This window comes from Athalia rosae, chromosome 5 (genome assembly GCF_917208135.1).
Source record: "Athalia rosae chromosome 5, iyAthRosa1.1, whole genome shotgun sequence".
In the NCBI taxonomy this organism is placed as follows: domain Eukaryota; kingdom Metazoa; phylum Arthropoda; class Insecta; order Hymenoptera; family Athaliidae; genus Athalia; species Athalia rosae.
The window spans coordinates 537,819-561,261 of record NC_064030.1 but is presented as its reverse complement, the minus strand read 5'-3'; the positions used below and the strand labels follow the sequence as shown (position 1 = coordinate 561,261).

Sequence of the window (23,443 nt, the reverse complement as noted above, 5' to 3'; positions counted from 1 at the left end):
AATATCGACCGACCCCATCATGACCAAAAGTGAATCGACTATCGAAATCTTCAGAGGATGTCAGCTTTCTAATCACTGAAATATTATTGGCAAAGTATTTAATAATCAACGTTATTTAGAACTACCGATTATCAATTATTTGAGTGCACCTGTATCTTTTTACAAACGATGTCCGCTAATAAATCGCTCCAGGTATGAGTTTAAAGACGATTGTTACATGTTCCTGTCAGAAAAGTTTGAGCTAGCCTTTGAAATTCATCTTCAATTTATCCTGTGCCAATTTTGGTATATTTCATTCTTTGTGAATGTAACTCAATTGTGTTGTACGAATCTTATCCTAAATGATTATACTAAAGTATAATAATAATTTTAGGCTATGCGCCTGTACTACCTGAAAAGGAAAAGTCGCTTCGACAGCGGCCTTGGAGCAGCATTACCTGAGGCTTATAAAAAGTTTTGGGCTGAGTGGAAATTTCAGGAACCTACTTTTGTGCACCAAATTAAGAAAGAAGGAAAATGGACCAGAAATCCTCTAACAGGACAAGTGTGAGTATTGGTTGTGTTAAAATTTTAGCAAAATTCACATGAGCTGACTTTTTGATCATTTCACTTCTAGGACTCCAATTCAAAATGTACCAATTCCAGTGTTATATCCACCAGAGCATAACGATGGCATATGGGGTGGGGAAGGTATAGTCAAAGGATTTCAACAACGACGTCCCATGAGAAGAAGAGTCCCACATTTCTGGATCCCTAGCCTGAAAAGTTTGGTTGTATATAGTGAAGTACTCGACAAATACATGCGTATCGTTGGCACGGATAGAACCATTGATTTAATTCATGAAAATCATGGATTCGATAATTATCTGTTGAAGGTATTTTCAAACTCAGTAATATCTGATTGATACTATTCCACCTTCTATGAATAGCCCTTAAGATGAGTTTAGATGAATTCAGTGGAATGGTAACCAATTTTGCATAATAAGTCCAATATCATCATGTCTTTTGCACAGACACCAGCATGCGACTTGAAATCAGAGTTAGCACTCAAATTGAAACAACAAATACTGAAAACTCTTTCTGAGAAAACACTGTATCCAGATGATCCTGCAAAAAGAGATGAAGTGTACGCCAGATATGAAAAATATGTGTCAGCTGTAAGTCATTATTTTTTTCAGAAAAATAGATAAATGAAATTCAGCTATCATATATATTGACAAAATCGTTAATTTTTTTCCATTTATAGTATACACCTGAAGAAATTGAATGGTATGGATTAAACTTCGTCGAAGCTTGTCGAAAAATTTCGAGATTGCAGCAGGAGCAGATAGTTTTTGTACCTTTGAAACACCAGTTCCGAGAAAAATTAATTGCAGAGTTGAAAGAACTTGCAAAAGAAGATCCTGCTAAAGAAACCGAATCTAGGTAAGAAAATTCATTATTCGAGGTGTGCAAATCAAAAACTGGTACCCAGATTCAAACAAACATTTTACCATATTGTAAGCTTCTCAATTTTCAGTTCCAGTGTTTCCTGGCTCTCAAAGGTCAATCCTCTCTCAAGAAGTATAAAAACCCCATAGATAAAGCCAAAGTCACGCTGAGATCATTTAGATGAACTATAAATTTGTAAGAAAAAAAAAAAATATATCACTCATTAGCAAAATAAAAAGCCTAACTAATTTTCCTTCTAATATTATTATTGTTGTTGTTCTTGTTGTTGGTATAATACATTACTAGGGCTGGGGATAGGGGTATAATACATTACTAGCGCTTCAACAACGTTTTTTGAGCTGATGTTCAACTCGAAATATTGATAACAAAGCTTAGCAAACTGCAAGCTGAAAATAGCAACAATATAGTTAATCTTACTTGCTATCAAGTATCAATAAGTGCATCAACAGTATGCCTAAAGACCTGTGTTGTAATCTGATAAAAACAAATCAAATGATTTTACCAGATATCTTACACAATTCATAAACTCCTGTTGGTCGATCTCCGTCACTTTGACATCCAGAAGCACGACTGTTTAAAAATATTAGCATAAAACTTATTGTACAGTGATGAATAAGTATTATTACAATATCACTACATCTTTTTGCAGAGGTGAAATATCTTTTAGCCTTTGGCACATGTTGACCAAAGGCCTGACAAATGACTATTCAAGAACTCTATGCTATTGAACATTCTAGGTCGCCATCCTTAGGTAAACAATTAAGTAATGCAGCTATTGCCCTTGTAATATATGTCATGGTTCCATAACTACCACTTGGAGCACTGTCGTAAAAGTGTTGACAAACGTAAGCAGCACCGCCACAGAGTAAACCACCCATTGCTGTAGTTTCACGATGTTCCTTTGGTTTAGCGCAACAAAGAGTCGCATCTCCGTTGACTTTCATCTTGGAGTAAATATATAACATACGTTTCATAAAAATGCCTTCAACACGAACAAGTGAACAAATAAGAAAAATTTACCTGATCCTCTAAAAATATCGCGTTCGCCTTGTGCACTAAATGTTCAACGGCAATTAATCCACCTAGTGAAGATACAACGTTATATTCTGTGACTAATGTGAGAACCATTAGAGCTTCTACCACTAGTTGCCTGTACTCGGGTTGTGGAATAGTGTTGAGAACAGTCTCAACAGCTAGTGCGAATTTAAGCTCGCCCGATGTCATCTCCTGAGTTAAATTCTGAGGAAGAACTCTACCTTCGATAGCCAACCCTTGACACTGAAAATGTACCAGAAACTCCAAGTCAAACGATTTGTAAAAGCCGTACAATTCAGCCGTTCGCATCTTGTTGGTATTCATTATATTTTTATGTATTCGCTTACTCTTTCAAGTACTCCCCATACTCGAGGGTAGAAATCCCTGGGCACCCTATTCAAAGCTCCGTCCAGCCTACGCCTGCGTAACCACTGACCTTGTCGATCAGGTTCTAATTCTCCACCATCAGTTTGGTCAACCCCCAAGAAACTGCCAATTTGGGATTTCTAAATAACAAAGACAGATCATTCGATGATGAACAAAAACATTGTGAAAATATTATTAATGGCTAGTTAGATGAAAAACTTTCCTTACCCGGCTAACTCTGCCTGATTTGCAGCTAATGACGGAGAAATTTCCACGACCCACTGAAGAGTATGAAAAATCAATGATTAACAATTTTTTTTTAGAGTTACACATGAGCTCATTTTGCATTAGAATTTGAAATTAATATACCGCTACTTATCGCAAATTCCTTTCCACTCATGATATGATGAAGCAAATTCTTCATCTCAAATGGCGACAAGTTTAACAGATGCTCAGAGGCTTCTTCTCCTGTACAAATTAATGTTCGGGAAAGTTCAGTAGCCATAACTTGAATAATTAAACCAACCCGCAGTCTCAGCATTTCATGAAATAATTGAGGTTCCGTTCTGATGAACATGGCCAGATAAACGAGTAGCTCTTGGGTTAACATGGCAGTAGATTCGTCGTCGCCATATGCTTGATGGATCAAAGACCTCAATTCGTTTTCTGGTAAAGGAGCTACAATGGTATGTTCGTGCGAAGGAGGCATCCCAACTGTCACTTGTTTTTGGCGAACTAACAAATCAGTTACAGCTTTTGCTAAATCCTCAACACGCTTTCCTAACATGCCAGCTGTATGTCTTACAATACCCCACATTTTTTGTTGACAGGCTTTTTGGTACAATCCTTTTAGCAAATCTTTGACTGTAACAGGGCGACCTTCTTCGAGCATGCCTGTGTCATAGAGCAGCCCTTGAGAGTCTACCTAAAAATCAATCAACATATTAATCTTGTATAAAAATCACCATTGGAACATTCTTTATTTGGTACGAGTAACAAACTAAAATATGGTAATAAATCTCACCAAATATTGCAGGATGTCTCCCTGTTCCTCCAAACTTTCAGTTTCTCGCAGCATTGCTAATAACTCTTCAACTTCTGTATCGGCGTACTGTGTTTCGGATGCTAATCTATGCCTGTGAGATTTTGGAGTTTGCTTCCACGGCAACAGATCATCGGTCGGAGATGGAGTCCGAGCTGGTTGTAACAAATTAGGAGAGGGCTGCGTTGATACCGTGGTGTCCGTTATTTCGATAAATGGATTAGATGTGTAAGCTACAGAAACCCTGCGATCTTCTCCAGACATCCCGAGAATTTCAGCTAGAAAACATGCAGCTTGTATTTGAACTACTCTGTTTGGATCCATAAATTTTTACTTGAAATACCATTATTCCTGCTATTACAATACAAGTAAGCCTAAACAGAATATACCAGACGCATAATATAAGCGGTTTTCGACTCTGCAACATCCAAATTCTAAGACTGTATGCACATGTAATTTGAAAGTCTTGATAAATAACCAAAGACAAATGACCATTAAATTTTACTAAACTCACGCTCTTGTAGACAATTAGGAACTCCAACTGGAAGATTGTATTGAAAAAAGTAACCATAGTTAACAAATAGATAAAGATTATTAGTAAATTGCCTGAAAATTATTCAGGAAAAATGATTTGGACTTACGTTCTACAGCTATAGATCTCGTTTTTTTTATAGCACCCTTAACCGACATTTTACGTCTAAGATTTCGACCAGTTCGAGCAACGGGACGATTAAGAAGACCCGAACGTTGAGGAAAGGCACGTAGCAAGTGATCCTCCAGATATTGTTGAATCTATGAAGTCGAGATAAATGTTTAAAACTCTAAAAATAGTCAATTTGTTATATTCTAGATGTAATTGTTTTTACATAACAGTATCGGTCACTTGCCTGGGGATTTAATTTGTCCGGTCTTCCTTCTTCTGAACTACCTAAGAAACTTAAATTGGTGATGCAAGAAGTACTCAAGAACTCATTCAGATTGCCCAGGGATACTCTGGTCCCATTGATGTAACCACTCTTCAATTTCTTCATTGTTGTAATCATTGCCAAAGGGATTTTCCCCTGGTCTAGAAGAGAAACGAAAAATGTTTTAGGAGGAGCTATTCCAGTAAAAAAAAACTCAACTCACTGCTGAAGTATTAATCCATGTTAATCATTGTATTGTTTGCCAACTCTCACAAGCTTCAACATTCTTTCACACATTTCCACTAATCTACAAATTATAGCAAATCATAGCAAATCATAGCAGTCTCAAGATTTGTTATTCAACTCAGGCATATTGGACAATAAAAATTGCAGAAATAGAACCGCGAATAAAAATAATACTCCGTGCATCCTTAAGCAAGTTTGAAAGCAAGGCACAGTTCAGTAAAGATCTACAGAGATTCACGTGAAAAAAAACCTTCTTCCATTTGAGGAAACGTTACATTGAGCACAATTTCCAGCTTGTAGAAAATTCGATCTGTTTGGTTTAAAAGGTACGTTTTTTTTTTTTGACAATTAAATAATTTTGGGAAATATGCCGATCATAGATGATAGCGTACCTAGATGATTATGAGTGGCTACAAGTGTAATGGTAGGCCTTCCGAGCATATGTCTCCAGTTGATGGTGAGGAAGGCCAGGTTGTTCGTAACAGTATCGACGAGTAGAGCTGCGTCGTTTGTTGTATAGTACTCCTCGCCATCAAAGTTCTAACACATGCAACACATCCACACACCGCGAGGACATAAGCCACAATTTGAAACAAAAAAGTACTCAATTTTGTTTCGATATACAAATGTTAATGTCAGCAATATGGAAGATGTATCAAAAACTTTATAGTTGGCTCTGTCGGAACATTTGGTATCGGGAATTAACTATCTAAGATATCAGAAGATTATTTTATATTGATTTTTTTATATAACGTCAATTGATCACAAGATCAGTTCTATATAAATAAACTTCTGACGCAAATAGAATTTTGTCAAAACCGAAGATTCTCTGCTTTCTGAAGGCTTAAATTACTTGTCGACTGACTGGCTCGGAAATTGTTGAACAATCGATGTTATAGCAGGAGAGATTGAGATTTGTCGATATTCATTAGTTTTTCAAACATGGAGTAGATGAGATCTCAAGCAGTTTAGCTCCAACTAAGAATAATTACTTTGTTACTTTGCTCCTCAAACAAACACTGCACATGAAACTTTGAATAACAATGTAGGACGACAGTGGGATAAAATTTGGCACTCAAGCTATTAGATCAATTAAATCACTTCCAGGCATGTTAGGAATAACCATAGGTGATGAATTGACGATGTTAAAAGTTTGGGTTGTAGATAAATATTTGTATATGAGAGACGCAGATTCCTAACAAGGCTAAAAATGCCAACAATGGAACTTAGGAATGACCGTATTCATAACATCTTTGAATAAAACTATATTTTATCAAACGGAAAAACTGGCCAATAATCTATAGTAAACCACACCTCACCTATTTGGGCGCAAGTATTGTTAGAGCTCTATGACTCTCATGTACAGATTGGATATACCTAAGTGAGCGTTCTTGAGTGGCATCACCACCAGCGGCCGGCCTAACATGTTCTGCCAGCTAGACTTCAAGAAATTTATTTCACCTTTGAATATGTCAATCATGAGCTCATAGTCCGATGCGATGTAGAAGCGAGTCATGTCCGTCAACTAATTTTTTTTATCCACAACAATAAAGAAATCAAAGACAGTACATATAAAGATGGATGTTTCAAAATAAAATAAAGTAATAATCATTTTACGGACCTGTGGTGTAAAAGCGAATATTTTGTCATGGAGAGAATACAACTTGCTTGTGCTAAGAATGCCAACATCTCTCGAGTTCCTTCCAGATAAGCCCAATTTTTTGTTACGTCCTAAAAGCAATGTTACGAATTAGATACACCAAGAAACTGAGATGTAACTTTCATAGTTGCATGAGTATAATCGAGTTTGGAGGAAGCACACCTAAATAAGTGTACAAATGGCTGAGCACTTTTGCTGGTTGTACTTCGATGGGTGCTACTTCGGCAATGGTCTGAACATGAATATCATGCTGGGCAATCTTTTCTCGAATGTCAGCATCTTCGGCAAGTATTACCACTTGCACAACAACATCTGGCTTCTTCTCACTACACAAACGTCTGTTTAATGGATCTAATTCTCCAACAGCCAAAAAACCCTGAAATTGAACAAAAATATAATTTGTGTAGTTCTAGCAGCATAAGTCTTTTTTCATGCTGCAAAAGACAGTTATTCAGAATCGAAAAAGCTGAGTTTCAGCTTATATAAACTGTATCCCAAGCTCACCTCTTGCAGAAGTTTTCCCAAAATGTACAATGATTGTGCCCACATGAAGGGACATCTACCGAGCGCTTCTCTCTGCTGGCTACCAGGATCAGCATATTCCGCTGAAACTTTATCAGCTGGTACAGCATATAATTCTGGAACCAATCTCATACCATCATCTGTTTTGATCATAATCTCTTCAAGATGTTCTGTATATTTTGCAACCGCTTCTTTATTGCCTTGAAAGCAGAAATCAAGAATTAAATAGCAGAAGAATAAAGGCCACTCGCATTCTATGTTTTCAAACATACGGAGCTCCCAAGGTTCATAATACAACCTAAAATTAGAAGGAAAAACTGTGACAATCAAGTGAACACACAACCTACTTTGACCATAACTTCAGCCGCATGCTTCACTGAATACAAATGACTCACCGATTGGGATCTTCTTTAGGAGTTCTATGACCGTCTCTCAAAAATCTCTTACAGCCATACTTTCCTTGCAACTTTTTTGTTATAGCATTTCTGGTAAGTTCAATAAGATTTGGTTCATCAACAGCAAAAGCTGGGAAGCTAATAATTGAGAGTAATCCACTATCGAGTTCCTTGGAATTTGACTCTCTAGGTAACATAGACTGTAACACAGCTTGACACTTTTGGGCTTCATCGGCTAATACATGTATTACTGATGTTGGACCACCCCGAGCACCGAACAAATCTAATTCATTCATAGCTTCCAAAGCAGCCTTAGCCATCCCTATACTACTGGCGTTGAGCTCTGGCAATCCATGATTAGTTTTATCACCTCGCTCCCAAATTCCATAATCTGGGGTGCAGTAAGCAGACTCAATATAAAACACCAAATTCTGTATGAAGGCTACCTGTAATTTGAAGAAAAGAATGATTTATGGCTATACAACATCCTCATCAGAATAATTCGAGGGAAGTGGAGAGTGTACTTTAGCATTACATTAAATTTTCAGAAAGCATACTTCGTCTAAATTGAAAACAATTTGTAATCCAGAGGCAGTCATCTGGGCTAATATTAGAAGGTAAAGAGAAATAGCATCAACTTGAAGATGTCCCCAATCAGCATCTCCGATAACAGTTTGTCCATTCACTGAACTGTATTTAGCGTGCAATGCATCGTGTGGATTTTGAGTGGTCTTAAACTTTTCCACTTTATCTTTTTGCTGCATCATGGCCATTAGTAAGCCGCGCATCAACTTAACACAACTTTGCTCTAGCTCATAAGTTTTTGCCCTATCCTCATCGGCATCTGCTATTTTTTTATAAGCCATAGATAGACCCCAAACAGCTAATATGCAGTACACATTATCTCTGATCCAAGCGTGATTGTTTTCTGGACTTGCTGGGAAAAGACCCGTCACTGGGTTTTGATGGTTCATAATTATCTTGTGAACCACACGTTGATAATAGTCCAGCCGGACCCCTGAGTTGCTGCGACTTCGCATTATTGTGAATTCGAATATTACAGTGTAAAAATTCTGAAATTTAAAAATATTCATAGTTCTATTATTCCGAAGACTGAATACGAAATACAAAAAATGTGCGTAATGGTTTATTGTAACTTAAGTAAGTGTCCTACACATAAACAGATATGAAGAATTGGTAATACGTACAAAATTCAGAGTTTAAGGTTAGCAATATATTTACAGGAACTTCTGATATCCACAATAAAGATGTTTAAATAGTGTAATGAAATTTAAACGAATTATGTAAGCACTCCATTTTTTGGGACATGCCGTATAATTAACAATAATGTGCAATACATGCTAATTTACTACAATGTGAAACGAATGTCAAACCCATGATCGCTTGTGGGCCTTGTTACTATACATACATATCGTACGCGATCGATTAGTCGAATTAATTTTAAACGGAATCAAAAAAAGAAATATAAAATTGCGCGGCAGAGTGTGGTTTCAGTTGATCGCAATCAACGGAAATCGTTGACTGGAACAGGCAATGGAGTTCAACAAAAGAATCTACGATTGTACGGTACATACATACATATAATTACTAGCAGTATGTATACTGTTAGCAGAAACATTTTGATGTTCTACTTATTAATCCTTTCATTGTGGTATAATTTAAAAAATTGCTTGATCTGCGAGCTATTCTAATAATTGTATAAAATATATTCGTTCAAGACTGTCTGACAGAGATTCCGAATGGTCTTTAGAAATATTTATACATATGTGATGTAATGGTATCTGAATCCAATTACTTTTTCAAGTAATACGCAGATACAAACATGTTAAACCGTTCGTGAACAGATTTTTTAATATACTTATTCAATAATATACGTACATACTATCTACTTAGTATGTTTTATATTACTAAATAATACGTATGATGCTTCTGGCAGTTACAAAGAACACAACATGAATAAAGAATGCACGGTTTAAAATTGTAACGCAAGAATTATTCAAAGACAACGAAGCAGTTGTATTGAAACAATCTAGTAACTCCATATGCAGGACAAATATCTCAAATTTTAATCAGCTTTTAGTTTGGCTATTTTCCAAGCTCCGATTCTATACTTTAACCAAATTAATCCAAGATCACGACCCATCTGTAGCCAGCTCCATATAGGAACAACTTTAGACCCATCAATTTCTGTCCAATTCACTGCAATTTCTGTTATTGGTATGCGTAGAGTTTGCGCAATAAATAGCATTTCAACATCAAAAGCCCATTGCTCCACGTGTAATGCATTAAATAAAGTTCTCGCAGTTTTGCGGGTCAAGAGTTTGAACCCACACTGAGTATCTCTAACACCTCTCACACACAATAACCAGACAAGAAAGTGAAAGCCGTGCATCAAGAATGTTCGGAAAATCGAACGTTTTGCCGTCTCTTCCTTTTCTAAGTGTGCTCGGGATCCACATACCACAGCATCAGACAATGCTGCTTTAGCAGAATCCTTTGTGTAGTCAACTAGCAATAACATAAGGCTTATGAGTATTTCGATATAGATTGAACAGAATTTTATGACAATCACAAACTCTGACAATGTCACACTCACCCCCCAGAATTTCTCTCAGACTAGATTCTAATTTTTCAATATCGCTAAACTTTGTAGCTCCATCAGCATCGGCGTACAACACTACGCTGCCTCTGGCACTCTGTAGCCCCTGGAAGAGAGATTTGAGCGTGAATATTAGTCAGCAAAATAGTAGAAGATATGCATTACTAGAGTGCTTTGTGAAACCAACCAATCTTACAGCACCACCTTTCCCACGGTTTTTTACTAAACCAAGAACTCGAACAGTTTCGTATTTACGGCTATAACTCTCTGCAGCAACAATTGTGCTATCCGTGCTTCCATCACTTACTACTATGATTTCATAAGTTAGTCCAGATTTTTTACGATTCTCTAAATACTCAATACATTCATCCAGCATTGGGGGTACTGATAAAAAAAAATTTAAGATTATTCAAAGTATGCTAGATCGAACAGGCTGATCAAAATGATTTATTGGCAAATTGAAGCTCACATCTTTCTTCCTCATTATACGCAGGAATGACAACGCTAATATGTACGCTGCAGTCATCAGAAATTGATGGAAACTTTTCTCTTTGCCCAGTAAAAAAATTTTGGAAGAAATTTTCATCCTTGTGACGCCATATTTTTGGATAAGGCTCTGTCATTACAGCGATAACCAGACAGAACTGAAACAGCAACGTAATGATATAATGGCTTAACGAAAATTCTCTTTTGGATAGTTATGATTATGTGGATGCATTAGAACTACTGATCTCAGTATAGAGATCAGTGATTAGACATCTGAGAACAATTCCAAATCAAACAATCAAAGGAGAGAAAACTAAATTGCAAACTATAACAATAGACGTGCTAACGTTGACTGGATTTTTTTTCCTAGTTTATGATTCAATAAAACAGAACAAAAATTTGAGACAAAGTAAATCGGAACAAGAAATCAAATAAAAGAATCATTCGTTAATTGTAATTGTTTTCAAATAAACATAACCTTACTCGTTCTGTCGTCACCTACCAAAATAATCATACCAACGGCGAGTAGAACGATCAAGGCGATCGAAACTTCGAGGGTAATCATCCTGTTACAAAATTATTGATCAAGCATTACTATTAAAAATTACAAATATTTGCTCATCCAGTGCCACGTATAAATCGCGTTGAAACAGCCAACACGGCAACAAGGCATACAGCTATTGCAAAGTCCCCCAAAGTGATAATGGTATACGCAAAAGCGCGCGTACGTAACATTTGGTTTAACGTCTAGGATTTTTGTTGCGATGAACACAACTACTCTCTCCCACCTCACATTAGTCATACATAATTGCTGACTCTGACATATCTTCGATAACATGTGATACAAAACAATGATTCGTCCACAAATTTTTAACGTATGTCAAACATTTCATCATCTATCCAACAATCTAGCAACAACACTCCCACTCAGCTGTTAAACTGTCCTACTTTATGAGCTCTAATTTTCTTTAATTTTCGCATTCAAGAATCATGTTCATTTTTTTCTGATCATCTGTCTTTTTTACCGAAAACTTCTTGCACTGGTCCAACATCGATGTCAATGGGAGTTAGGGAAATGTCATACTAGAATTGGTTTGATAATTCTGAAGATCTCAATATGCCACAGGAAGCAGAGCAAACGCAAGGCGATCAAGGTGACGAGCAGCCAGTTGAAACTCTTGTGGAAAAAAAAATCGAAGTTACAGACAGGAAAGTAGTTCACAAAAAAAAGCACACAGAACTCAAGGAAGATCAAATAGATGAGATTTGTGGTAGTAGAAATAGCAACAAACGAACTTACGTCAAAACCAGAACACCAGGGATAGATCCAAGGTAACAAGAAATCTTGCTCTGTGCACCAACAAAAAAGACATATATTCTCATACTAGGTTTCAGGAACAGAATCAAACATGGAGATGCTTCATCATGTATACGGACTTTTACCGATGTGAAAATATTCTAGGCAAAGGAGAAGTTGCTTGTCAATGGTTTAAAGACGTTTTTACTTCAATATGTCCCCTGGGTTGGGTACGTCATTGGGATGAAGTTCGAGAAAATGGTCGACTGCCATGGTTTAAAGGAAAGACTCAGGGAAAATTTCCTGGAGATCGTTATGGTGTTTGACAAATATTTCATTCATACACAGAATGGCTGTCGAGTAGTTAACATCATCTAATGAGTGAGCTGTGTAAGAAATAAAGTGAAATATTTTGCCAAAAAATATGAATTTTATTTTACAGGTACATGAAGATAATTAGTATATATAAATAGAATATAAAAGAAAAATTTCCTTGTTCTTCGGCTCCTTCAATTCTTGTAAAGTCTTGCAAACAAAGTTTTGAGCCATTGAAAAATTATTTAATATTTTATCACTTATAACGTTGATCACTTGCAAGTCATACAACACTTTTTAGAGATTTAGAAAAGAATATGTTATAAACACTTCTCTCTTGACGGGGATAAAAATTAAAATAATACAGTAACAAGATTTGAATTGAAAAGTAACAATGCATAATTCAAAGTACGAATGAGGATTCAAATTTCTGTAAAGGTCCGTTCAGGTATGAAGACAACTTACCATCTCGAGGTGTCATCGCAGCAACCAATAGGATGGCCTTTGCCATGGCGTACTGTACCTCAGAGGAAGTCTTATCTGAAAATTAGGGGAACATACCCGTTGGAAACTGCAAAAAGTTACATTTCAGGTAATGTTAAATATTTTTATAAAGACTTGGAATCTTTATACTCCAATTGACATAAATTCATTGAAATTTCTAAGTTTGGTATTTAAAGAAAACAGAGAGAATAATATAATTTGGACTGGAATTTTTCAAATAAAGATCACAGCACAATATCGAATGTTTTCTATTTATCTATGTTGGGAAAGAGAGCTATGCTGGAAACGAGAGCAAAAATTTAATATCTAACAACGTCTGCAACATGAAAGATTTGATGACGATCAGATAAATGTTGATCACATTTATACTATACAATGCAGATTCAAGTTCAAATATGAAAACTTCATATCAATGGCAAACATTCACACAAAGTGCGCACATATGTGGGTGTTTGTGTTTGTGTTGTTTGTGCGTGCGTGCGTGTTTAGAACCACCTTACGTATTAAGCTTGTCGAGTGACTGTCAGTAGCAAAGAGCTACTAGCCATTTCTGGCAGATTGATGAACAAACTGGCACTCCTCATCCCTGCAAGTTCCCATCAGCTCGTATGGGCAAAGAATACCAGTAGGGTCAGTCGTCCTAGATGTTAGTGAAAGAAAAGAGCCGCTTATAATCTGAGTAAATGGTAGTAGGCAGAAAATTTGATTATCATGCTTCTTAAATTAGTACCTTGGCACCGTCAGATGTGCAAGCACAGATTTGTAAGGTTGAAGAAATTTGCTCTGTTGCTGACTATTTTTATGTCCAGACAGACCAGCTTTTGGACTTTCCAAGATGAATGTTGCACTATTTGGTGCAGACTCTTGTGTGTGCTTATCAATACAAGAATATTCTCTTGTAGAATTTGGAGTACTAGTTACTTGTGGTGAATCAACTTGAATATGATAGATAGACGATTCGACCGCTGTGTTTTCTAGGCATGTAATTTTTTGTTCAGTAGTTTTAGTTTTCTCTATCTCTGCACTCACAATTCCAGCATCGGATATCTCACAATTTTTTATTACTGTGACGTTGCTTGTTGTCGAAGAGTCATTGTCACAAATGGTAAGTGGTATAGATTCCGATGAAACGTTATTCAAAGAATTCTTATCAAGTGTTTCCGTTTGACTCGGGGGATCTATTTGGCCCGGAACTTCATCTGTGTTTTTTATTATTTTATTTTCACCCTTCTCCGTACTACTCACTTTTTTCTTAGACAGTTGGCGAGTGCATCCAGCAACTTGTTTCAATCGATTATTTAATAATTGTGCACCAGCGGCGGGAACCCTAAAATGTGTCCGGATTAGACTGATTTCGATTCTACAAAATAGTAAAAATATGCTTCACAAATATGCCCATGATGTGTATTTTGTAACAGGAACAAAGAGCAAGGAGGAACTGGAATAGCTTGCATAACGGACATTTGATGTTCAAATACAAGAACCAATAATATCATAGACTTTGGATTTGATCGCATGGTCTGAATAACATTGGTAACTAAGCATACTTATAATCTGCTCCAACAACTAGACATCCCAATCCCAGACAAATCCTGGTCATCTTGACACAATCTCTTCTTCCACCATTGAACTTCTTATAGGCTGCGGTGATGCTGGGTACCATTTTGTTAACACGACTATGTTGCTCCTGAAGTCTCTCCTTTGTAGATTTTAGTTGTTCCTGTAGCTTTTTCACTTCCGATGCGATATTTGCTTCTACTTCTCTCTCCATTTCAAGTTGGCGTAGACTTCCAGAGAATTCGGACAAGTCGTCAAGAATTGCATATCTATATTTGAATGAATACAAGGACCGACTTTACTTCAAATATTTCACAAATATATGGATGAGGATATAAGACACCTTTGTCCAGCTGAAACTACTTTTGGAAAATAATTGCAGTAGGATTACAAAAAATCGCGATGTTGCTCACCTTTTTGTAACTAGGTTCTGCTCTACCGTGGCAAGATAAGTTTTTTGTTCATCGATCGGTGACGCGGAAATTGCATCCAACTCTTTTTTCACATCACTTCTTATCTTCTCCCAAATCTCTTTGTTGTTTCCAAATTTCTTTGACTTACTCGTAGATAACTTTGAACTAATTACATTGGTTTTCTCAGAGCTTACCAATGATTCTCCTTGAGAATTATCTATTGAAATACTTTTGGTAGGGATTTCACTTCTGGGGATAATTATAGTCGATGCTGAGGAGTCTACCGAAGTACCATCTTTACCATCATTTTCTTCTGTCGAAATAATTACAGTCGATGCTGATGTATCTACCGAATGTTCCATATTGGTTGGAGACTTTTCAGGATCTACTGGAAGCGAGGCTGATACAAGACCCCTATTATCATGAAAAAGGGTCTTTGGTATGCCAGAGTCTTGGGCATTGGTATATTCGCTTTGGGCCATCACTTTTTTTGTAGCTGTATTGAAATTCTCACCTAAGGTGACCGTCCTACCAATCTGCCCCTGTTGTAGCTGAATTTGAACATCGTTTAAACTTGACTGACCTCTCGCAGAGATTGTAGAATCCCTAGATTTTTCGGTATGCACTGTGTCTTCAGAGTTATTAACGGTGGTTACCAACCTTGATTGTGAACCACTCACAGGAATGTATAAGTCGCTGGACTTTTTAGAAGCTAAGTTATTGTTCGTATTTTCCTTCGGTATTCGAATGCTAAGATTTGATATGGACGGTATCACAGCATTTGATTTACTAATAACAGAATTAATTTTTGCATTGGTTTCAGAACTACTATTTCTTATATTGTTGACTTTAGTGAATCCAAACTTCGGAGACTGGGAAGTTGATAGACCTTGAGAAGCTTGTTTCGATGTTTGTAGGGAGTCAATGGGACTAGCAGGTGAAACCGGACCTGGTGGGGTGCCCCTACTTTTGCTATTTGGTGATAACGATGAGCTGTTGTTCACCAATACTCTATGCAGCTTCAACTTTTCACGTTCTATAATTTGCTGTTTTAAGCGACGGTATTCCTCTTGCAATGGAGCTGGCAGATGACGAACAGCCTATGGAATTGTGTAGAAGAAAAAAGAAGAAATAGACCGATAATTTAATGTAGAAATTACAGTTCTATAAAATAATTGTTACTCAGTGAAGAATGAATCAAACGAGAGAAGAGTATTTTCTCACCAATGGAGTTGTAGAAAGAACCGGTGATTTCCTATGTATCGATGTTACTGGACTACCCGGCTTTTGTGTGGGCGCAGTTGCAGACAATTTGGGTTTAATAGCTGCTGCATTCTCCTGTTTTCTCCTGACATCTTTCAAAAACATATCTACACTTTTCTCGAAATCTGACATTGGGATTGTCAAGAGTGGTTTCGTTTCTCTTTTGTCAGTAGTATCTGTCTCGTTAGTATTTATATTCTGTAAATCTGTTTCACTTTCACTTTCTGAGTCTGAAGCGAGGTTGATAACAAATCTGTGAGTGTCTGATAAAGGCTGCATGAGTATAGTACTAGGCCTACTTCCATCCAATAGTAGATTCGTTCGACCTAACGTTTGTTGGGCATTGGCAAGCATGGCTACTTTTTGTAAATTCAATTTCTTTTGAATTAAAGTATTCTGATATTTTTTAGCATTATTAACGACTCTGGTGCTAGCTGAAATTGGAGTCTTCTTGATAATCTTTTTTGTATGACCTCTGGTACTTGCTGAGATTGATCTTTTTCTTGAAGAAACAACGAGAGGGATCTGATTATGATTCGAACCATTGGAGGAATTAGTTGTCGCTATGACAGTATTAGATATTCCCAATGGAGCTAAGGTTTTTGATGCTGAATTTTCACTAGATGATTTGTTTGAAGAGGGATGATTATTGGCAATGGGAGGTTGGGTGGCTTCGTTACTCGAACTATAAACAGAAGTCACCGACAGCTTCATTCTTGGAACATCTGGTATCCCTTCACGAGATTCTAAACTTGTATCTCCTGAACTATGCGACAAATTTGCAAGAGCCGTTGTTGTTGATACCGGAACTGTAATTGTTGCTGCTGTTGTTGTTGGCGATGTTGTTGGTGGTGTCATTGTGATGCTTCTTGCTGTTTCCGAGGGTTTTCTCTTTGCTAATGATGCTAGCAAAATGGCTCTAAGTGCCTCTTCATCTTCGTCAAGGCTACTTCTTCTTCGTTTATTAGTTTCTAATTTCTTGCATGTGTTCGTTAATGTCGAATCTTGGGTATCCCGTATACCGTTTACGCAAACGACTGGTGCAGGGCTTTCAATGAATTTTCCTTTTATATCAGACAACATCCTGGTGTCATGAGTTGTGGCACTGGCTTTGCTCGATTTGGATAAACATTGCACAGTATTAGTAACACTTGATTTTTTGAATTTTGAGATGTCTCCATGTGTATCCAATGTTGCTTCAGGCTGTTTAGCAATATCATGATTACCTAATCGTTCGTTGTCCACAAAACGATTATCTAATACCCATTCTGAAGTACTTGAATTATTTTGTGGGCCACATTCAGTCTTTTTTATCGAGTCTTTAATTGTCTGCAGTTTTTTCTTCAAATCCATATTGCGATCAGCCAGATTATTCGAATCACTCTTTCTGTTACTGTTGGACGACTGATCATAACTTGATTTGCTTTTCCGTTTGTTTTCACTTTCTGAGTACGACTGATTTTTACTTTGTTTCTCCCGGTCTCGTTTGGTTTTATCGACCATTGAATTGTTCAATTTGTCTTTGGAATTTCTTATTTTATTAACAGCGTTTCTAAGTTTAAGATTTTTATCTTGAGTTTTCGAATCTTGCGAATGTTTGTGTGCTGTTGTAATGTTAGTATTAACAACCTTTTGACTTACTACGACTTTCGGTGTATTAAATATTGTGTTTGTAGCTCCTGTACCAACATCACTTTTTGTCCTCTTGGATTTATTCCTAGCTGATCTGCTTCTTTTGGCTTTTTGTAAGTTTCCTCGCATATTCAGTCCTGAAACTGTTTTTCCAAGTGTAGACGTAACATCGTTGCTGAATTGATTATCACCAAGATCTTTGTTATGTTCCGATGATAGTAGTTGAGATGCTTTTTTTGCCTGTTGAATATGTAAGCTATTTTCTGATTCCATTGCGTTGCTTGTGTCCCATCTTGTCTTTGGTTGCTGGTGCTGTAAATTTTCAGAGAAGTTTCCTGTCTCTTCCCTACAAGTTGCTAGCACTGCTTTAATACTATCAGATTCCATCTGGTCTTCCAGAATAGAATTATCATTGGAAGAACAATTGAATGCTGCTGGTGTGACTATCCTGAGTTGAGGTTTTTTAACAACCGGAGCTATCTTTAAGGGTACAAACATCCGATTAGTTTTAGATGGTTCTGGAAAAATTTGAACAGGTTGCATTTGTGCGCTCTTAAAAGCAGGCTCGAGATGCGGTTCGATTTTTTTTGGAGGTAAGGGTTGCTGGAGGTTTTTATTAGATTTTAAGATCGATGCTGGCACCAGTGATCTGTTTACTAAAGTGGGTATTTTATTAACATCCTTAGTAACGTCTGGAACTCCCTGAAGGTACAAGGGTTCTTGAGCAATTGCAAATATCTCTTGATTTATGGGACTCGGAATGTGGATTTCAATATCTTGTAGTGCTTTGGGTACAGGAACAAGCAAGCTACCATCCAAATCAGTCTCTGGCAATTCGTCTACAACGATCATAGTACTATTTGGAGAGGTATCGGGTGAATTTTCGGCGGACCCGACATCTGCCTTCATCGATGAAGTCTCTGATGCAAAATCATTTTCCATGTACACTTTATTGCAGTTAAGCGATGATGATATTTGTGAGGTCAATAAGGAATCTTGCAGCATAATAGTAGTCGATGATTTACCAGCATCAGTTGAGTAGCTAGAATTTAGGTTAATTTTTATTAGGGCATTCTGTGCTTGGTGCACTTTAGGTTTGCGCGACCTCATGTCCTCTTGTTCTTTTGTTCTATTCACGAGTTGTATTGTTTCCAAACTTCCTACTGTCGAAGCACCAAGAACTATAGATGAGTTATTCCATTCAGGCTCATACACTGGAGTATCTGTTGGTGAATAAGGAGTATCAGGAGTTTGATTTACAACTGATTTTAAAAATGGATCACCTACAGGGAATAACAATGGCTCTGGTGTGTCAATTGGATCTGAAGGAGAATAAGGTGTTATGGGTAAATTGTTGTTGGACAGGGCCTTGTGTGTTGATGTTTCTTGAGTGTTCGCAGGAGAAGGAACAGAGCTAGTGGGGGTCTGTGACCTTGGATGCATGTTTGTATCCAAATAATAAGGAATTTCTGTTGAGAGAGATTTATTTTCAGATTCTTTGTCATTCTGAAAATAGGATGCTCCAGTCTCAAATGCATTCAACTTATCGCAAACTGGAGTTTGTAAGCTTGAGGTAACTGAAAGTACTGTATTCTCAATAGTGGGCGTAATAAATGAGACGTCTGATGGCTGAATGTCTGGTAATTCAGAATCCATTGTTATTTGATGAGAAACTTCATCTGTTGGGGAATAAGGTTCAGCCTCTTTATTTTTTTCCTGTTCAACTTCGGAATCTAATTCCATATCTTCGGGATTGGTATTTTCATTGAGTTCTGCAGCTGTATGCAGGACAGTACGTGATGGTGTTTGCAGTTCCACTTGCTGGCTTTCATCCGGAATAGGAATACCGTCTAAGAAACTTTGACTAAACGGACTTTCAGTGTTAGTTCGGGTTGACGTTTGAGATTTTGTTGATTTTACTAAAATCACTCCTCTTTGCTTTCTATCTCTGTGTTTTTTTAACATTGCTGACCGTAATGCAATCAATCGTAGTTCTAAATCCTCGTCATCATCATCTCCAATATTATTATTACCACATTGTACTTTATCTTTCATTTCTTTAGTCCCCTGACATTTTTTTCCTCTTTTTGGCTTAGTTTCCAATGCCATTTGTCTCAGGATTTCTAAATCCTCATCGTCATCGTCTCTCATTAATTTCTGTTCATTACTTCGTTTGGATGTTATTTCATTATTCCCATGCTCAACAGTATCCGTAGCTTTCATCATATTATTCAATTTCTCTTTCAATGATGACACGTGTTCCTTACGTGTCCCTGAATTTTGATTCACCAAATGAGATCCAATGGTTCGTAAATGTCTGACTTTCTTTAAAAGTTTGCTTACATTGCCATACATGTCTATATAAGTATTGGAGGGTGAAACTGAACTCCGAAGCTGTCTTCTTGTTGGCGATCTTATGGGGGAATGGGGTGGTGATCTTCTCATAGGTGATCGAAGTCTACGAATGGGTGATTTTCTCAGAGCAGGTGATCTAGATTTACCAAATGTTGTCCTAGCTCTTCCAATAGGTGATCTATGTCGTCGTGATGGTGATTTCATAATTCTAGATCTAGCAAACGCAGCAATAAGACTTTTGTGTGGCGAATTTGTTTCTCTATGATGCATTCTGGGCAAATGATTATCTTTCAAAATTTGGGCCTCATGCTTTAGTCCAAAAGAACATTCTGGAGTTGGTAGGTTTGGAGGAATTGTGGTCGCATTTTCAATAGTTGATGATGATTTCTGAGATCGTTTTTTTTCCCTACGTTTTCGAACTTTGGTCGTCTTTGTTTTTGGTAAGACCATTACTGACTTAACATTATCAGCAAGGCCCACAATTTCCATGTCGCTATCACTTGAAATCGGAATGAGATCATTGTTGCTTTCCTGTAGAGTAGATGCCGGGTGTTTCAAGCTTGAATAACCAGAATCTTTGGTATGAAGACAGTTTTCTTTCTCTTGTACTGCATCTTGAGGGAAAAAATATTCTACTTACAGATTAGAAAAGTGTAACACATAAATGTGTGAAACAACCATAGAAATAATAGCACCAAAGAAAAAGAAGAAAAACAGGTGCAATAAATGAAGTCATTATACAGAGTAACAGAATAAGTCATCTGCAACATTTAAGTAACCCAAAATAAGATCAATTCAGTGCTGAACTAAATAGGAGTACAAGAGTGGACTACTAGTAAGTCACAAAGCAGAATAATCACAGGTGATCAAAAATATAATTTTCCTGTACTTTCTGCAGCTATTTTCCTTTTCGTGCATGAATGTTTCAAAAAAAAAAAAGAGTACTCTTAGTAAAATCTGTAGAAATATGGATAAAAAGCCACCTAGTATTATATAGTATTCCGTACAAATTGGAAATATTGGGTTTCTTAGAATGTACGAATAAACTAAACCCGCTTTGAGTAATATCAGATAAATGAAAAGATTATAACACATTCTGATATCTGCATTTTGTATGTGACTAAATTATGAATGATAGACAAACATTAAAACCTTTAAAATCTAAATACCTCACTAACTTAATATAACTAACATTTCTTCAACAAACCAATGTCCAGGGCTAGTAAGGGGGTTTAAATCGTAATAAAATTACCTTTTTTCAGTGAGCTTTTTGAATGGCGTGTTCTCGTAGCTATAGTGCACCATGAGGCGCAATGCTTTGTTGACAAACAACAAGGACACTGCCCAGCAGCTCTCTGCCTGGAATGACATCCCTCGTTGAGTTGACCTTCTTCCGAGGAACTGACATCTTCCAATGATATTTCTCCCTCTTCTTTTTCGTCCAAAATTTCGATTACTTCTGTACTTCCACTGGATAGATCGCTAGCCATGATTTCAACTAGGGCTACCGAACACTGAATGTCAACATGTTAAGATATCGACTGAGAATTATCAAAAAATATGGGCGGATAAAAAATTATTAGGTGCTATGAATGAAGAAGTGATGATACCAGAGACGGAATTGAGTTTTTTTTTGTGTGACTTAATTCAAGGTTAATTACGCGCAACGAGTTGACGTGATATCTCAAATTGTTCATTGGCTTATTAAATTCACAAACGTTGCTTGTTACCGTGTAATTTCAATTAGTCGAGCTATCATTGAGTTTCAGCCGCCTTCAAAGCTGCGATTAACCGAGTTGAGTTGATTTCTTTACTTCCATTTATGTACTTCCTCAAGTTCACAACTGTATTCTACGATGTGATATTCGTTCTTCTGCGCAACGAATATCGGAAATCAGTGGTGCCAAATTGGAAGATCCGTTTCAGCATTGCCATACCAGCTTACTGAAGATTGGTACATGTCAACGCTCAAGGGTTAGGATCATAATTTATTTGAAATCTCTGCTTGGGCGTTCGTAGTCCGTGGTGTTTACGGTTGGGTAAAATCAAAGGATTGAGCAAATGATGTTTCAATCATAATGCAATTACATTTCCATCATCAGAATAATTCGAATTAATTTGGTGAGCACAAACCCTTTCAAAATATTCATACAGATTTGCTTGTTACACACAATTTCAAGATGGTTGCAAGCTACTTGATCTTACTCTGTTAAATTACATCAAAAACCGAACAAACTTAAATCTTTGCTCTTTTCACTTCAACGCAATTCCGTTCACAATTCATAGTCGACATGTAAACTGTACAAAACAAATTACAGATAACCGCCTGTGAACGATGGATTTTCAAAACCGACCCGGCGGCAAGACTGGAGGTGGTGGGGTTGCTTCATGGTCAGAAAGTAACCGTGACCGAAGAGAACGCCTCCGGCAACTTGCCTTAGAGACTATTGATCTGAACAAAGATCCCTATTTTATGAAAAATCATTTGGGCTCATATGAATGTAAACTGTGTCTAACGCTCCATAATAATGAAGGTAGCTACTTGGCACATACTCAGGGTAAAAAACATCAGGCTAACTTAGCCAGGAGAGCTGCAAAGGAAGCTAAAGAAGCCCCACAAACGCTTGCACCAGAGAAACCAAGGGTAGAGCCCAAGAAATTTGTGAAAATTGGACGTCCTGGTTACAGAGTAACCAAGCAAAGAGATCCAGAGTCTGGTCAACAGAGTTTACTTTTCCAAGTTGACTACCCAGAAGTTGCTGACAATATAATACCAAGACACAGGTTCATGTCTGCATATGAACAGCGGGTTGAACCGCCAGATCGTAAATGGCAGTACCTTCTTTTTGCTGCTGAACCTTACGAAACTATTGCTTTCAAGGTACATTTATCATTAACAATTCGAGTGTATTACAAATCTATCACATCATCTAATTCCTATTCCTCATTGTTTTAATAACGGTGATGTTATCTTGAAAGGTTCCCAGCAGAGAGGTGGAAAAGGCTGAGGGAAAATTCTGGACGCATTGGAACAAGGACACGAAGCAATTTTTCCTTCAATTTGCGTTCAAAAACGAAAAACCATCGATAGGCAAAGTCCCACCTCCCCCTGTGCCCTTAATACGTCCTGGAATGGGACCACCAATGATGCCTGTCCCACCACCTCCTAGACCACCAATGTTTAACCCTGTTCCGCCACCCCCTGCATTACTGGCGGGAATGCAAATCCCACCACCTCCTCCCCATTTGAACTAAAATAATCATGTATTCACAATACCGTTTTATTAATAAACTTCAATTTGAATCTGTGTATTTGGAGTTTATTCACTCATCAACTAACTAATTTGGAATGAAAATTTCAAAAGAATTCAATTGTTA

The 23,443-nt window shown here is 37.2% G+C and overlaps 6 protein-coding genes across 14 annotated transcripts; 3 read left to right on the top strand and 3 right to left on the bottom strand.

Moving 5' to 3' along the window:
* The first annotated feature begins 16 nt into the window (after positions 1 to 16).
* LOC105694100 (39S ribosomal protein L28, mitochondrial) lies at positions 17 to 1,691 on the top strand. The gene is made up of 6 exons (XM_012414465.3): positions 17 to 192; positions 374 to 546; positions 617 to 875; positions 1,014 to 1,157; positions 1,247 to 1,425; positions 1,520 to 1,691. Exons 1-6 carry the CDS (start codon positions 169 to 171, stop codon positions 1,578 to 1,580), a joined length of 840 nt encoding a protein of 279 aa, XP_012269888.2. The 5' UTR covers positions 17 to 168; the 3' UTR covers positions 1,581 to 1,691.
* Positions 1,677 to 8,974, bottom strand: LOC105694095 (probable phosphorylase b kinase regulatory subunit alpha). Of its 4 annotated transcripts, none has more exons than XM_012414453.3 (16): positions 8,832 to 8,974; positions 8,181 to 8,696; positions 7,624 to 8,069; positions 7,211 to 7,526; positions 6,869 to 7,082; positions 6,668 to 6,777; positions 6,424 to 6,571; positions 4,783 to 4,961; positions 4,537 to 4,687; positions 4,410 to 4,436; positions 3,878 to 4,173; positions 3,223 to 3,778; positions 3,082 to 3,134; positions 2,835 to 2,993; positions 2,473 to 2,730; positions 1,677 to 2,396 (listed from the first exon to the last, which is right to left on the bottom strand). In XM_012414453.3, exons 2-16 carry the CDS (start codon positions 8,661 to 8,663, stop codon positions 2,169 to 2,171), a joined length of 3,624 nt encoding a protein of 1,207 aa, XP_012269876.2. In that variant the 5' UTR covers positions 8,664 to 8,696; positions 8,832 to 8,974; the 3' UTR covers positions 1,677 to 2,168. The 4 variants fall into 4 exon arrangements, with proteins under 4 accessions (XP_012269876.2, XP_012269877.1, XP_012269878.2 ...); XM_012414454.3 differs by lacking the exon at positions 6,424 to 6,571 and adding an exon at positions 5,439 to 5,586; XM_012414455.3 differs by lacking the exon at positions 4,410 to 4,436.
* LOC105694099 (dolichyl-phosphate beta-glucosyltransferase) lies at positions 8,758 to 11,431 on the bottom strand. The gene is made up of 5 exons (XM_012414464.3): positions 11,232 to 11,431; positions 10,713 to 10,887; positions 10,431 to 10,627; positions 10,241 to 10,349; positions 8,758 to 10,152 (listed from the first exon to the last, which is right to left on the bottom strand). Exons 1-5 carry the CDS (start codon positions 11,292 to 11,294, stop codon positions 9,710 to 9,712), a joined length of 987 nt encoding a protein of 328 aa, XP_012269887.1. The 5' UTR covers positions 11,295 to 11,431; the 3' UTR covers positions 8,758 to 9,709.
* On the top strand, positions 11,284 to 13,020 carry LOC105694102 (cytochrome c oxidase subunit 6b-1-like). 3 transcript variants are annotated; one of them, XM_020850643.2, is made up of 4 exons: positions 11,284 to 11,453; positions 11,856 to 12,061; positions 12,118 to 12,468; positions 12,780 to 13,020. In XM_020850643.2, exons 1-3 carry the CDS (start codon positions 11,433 to 11,435, stop codon positions 12,350 to 12,352), a joined length of 462 nt encoding a protein of 153 aa, XP_020706302.2. In that variant the 5' UTR covers positions 11,284 to 11,432; the 3' UTR covers positions 12,353 to 12,468; positions 12,780 to 13,020. The 3 variants fall into 3 exon arrangements, with proteins under 3 accessions (XP_020706302.2, XP_020706300.2, XP_048512129.1); XM_020850641.2 differs by lacking the exon at positions 11,284 to 11,453 and adding an exon at positions 11,463 to 11,604 and having other exon boundaries at positions 12,118 to 12,416; XM_048656172.1 differs by lacking the exon at positions 11,284 to 11,453 and adding an exon at positions 11,463 to 11,604.
* On the bottom strand, positions 12,437 to 21,935 carry LOC105694093. Of its 4 annotated transcripts, none has more exons than XM_012414448.3 (7): positions 21,796 to 21,935; positions 21,318 to 21,579; positions 16,040 to 20,679; positions 14,816 to 15,915; positions 14,393 to 14,671; positions 13,576 to 14,172; positions 12,437 to 13,485 (listed from the first exon to the last, which is right to left on the bottom strand). In XM_012414448.3, the coding sequence occupies exons 2-7, from the start codon at positions 21,553 to 21,555 to the stop codon at positions 13,386 to 13,388; spliced, it is 6,954 nt and encodes a 2,317-aa protein (XP_012269871.2). In that variant the 5' UTR covers positions 21,556 to 21,579; positions 21,796 to 21,935; the 3' UTR covers positions 12,437 to 13,385. The 4 variants fall into 4 exon arrangements, with proteins under 4 accessions (XP_012269871.2, XP_012269873.2, XP_012269872.2 ...); XM_012414450.3 differs by having other exon boundaries at positions 21,318 to 21,569; positions 21,796 to 21,933; XM_012414449.3 differs by having other exon boundaries at positions 12,437 to 12,881; positions 13,341 to 13,485; positions 21,318 to 21,887.
* An 87-nt stretch (positions 21,936 to 22,022) lies between these two features.
* On the top strand, positions 22,023 to 23,375 carry LOC105694101 (splicing factor 3A subunit 2). The gene is made up of 3 exons (XM_012414467.3): positions 22,023 to 22,186; positions 22,384 to 22,946; positions 23,045 to 23,375. Exons 2-3 carry the CDS (start codon positions 22,401 to 22,403, stop codon positions 23,318 to 23,320), a joined length of 822 nt encoding a protein of 273 aa, XP_012269890.1. The 5' UTR covers positions 22,023 to 22,186; positions 22,384 to 22,400; the 3' UTR covers positions 23,321 to 23,375.
* Positions 23,376 to 23,443: the final 68 nt, after the last annotated feature.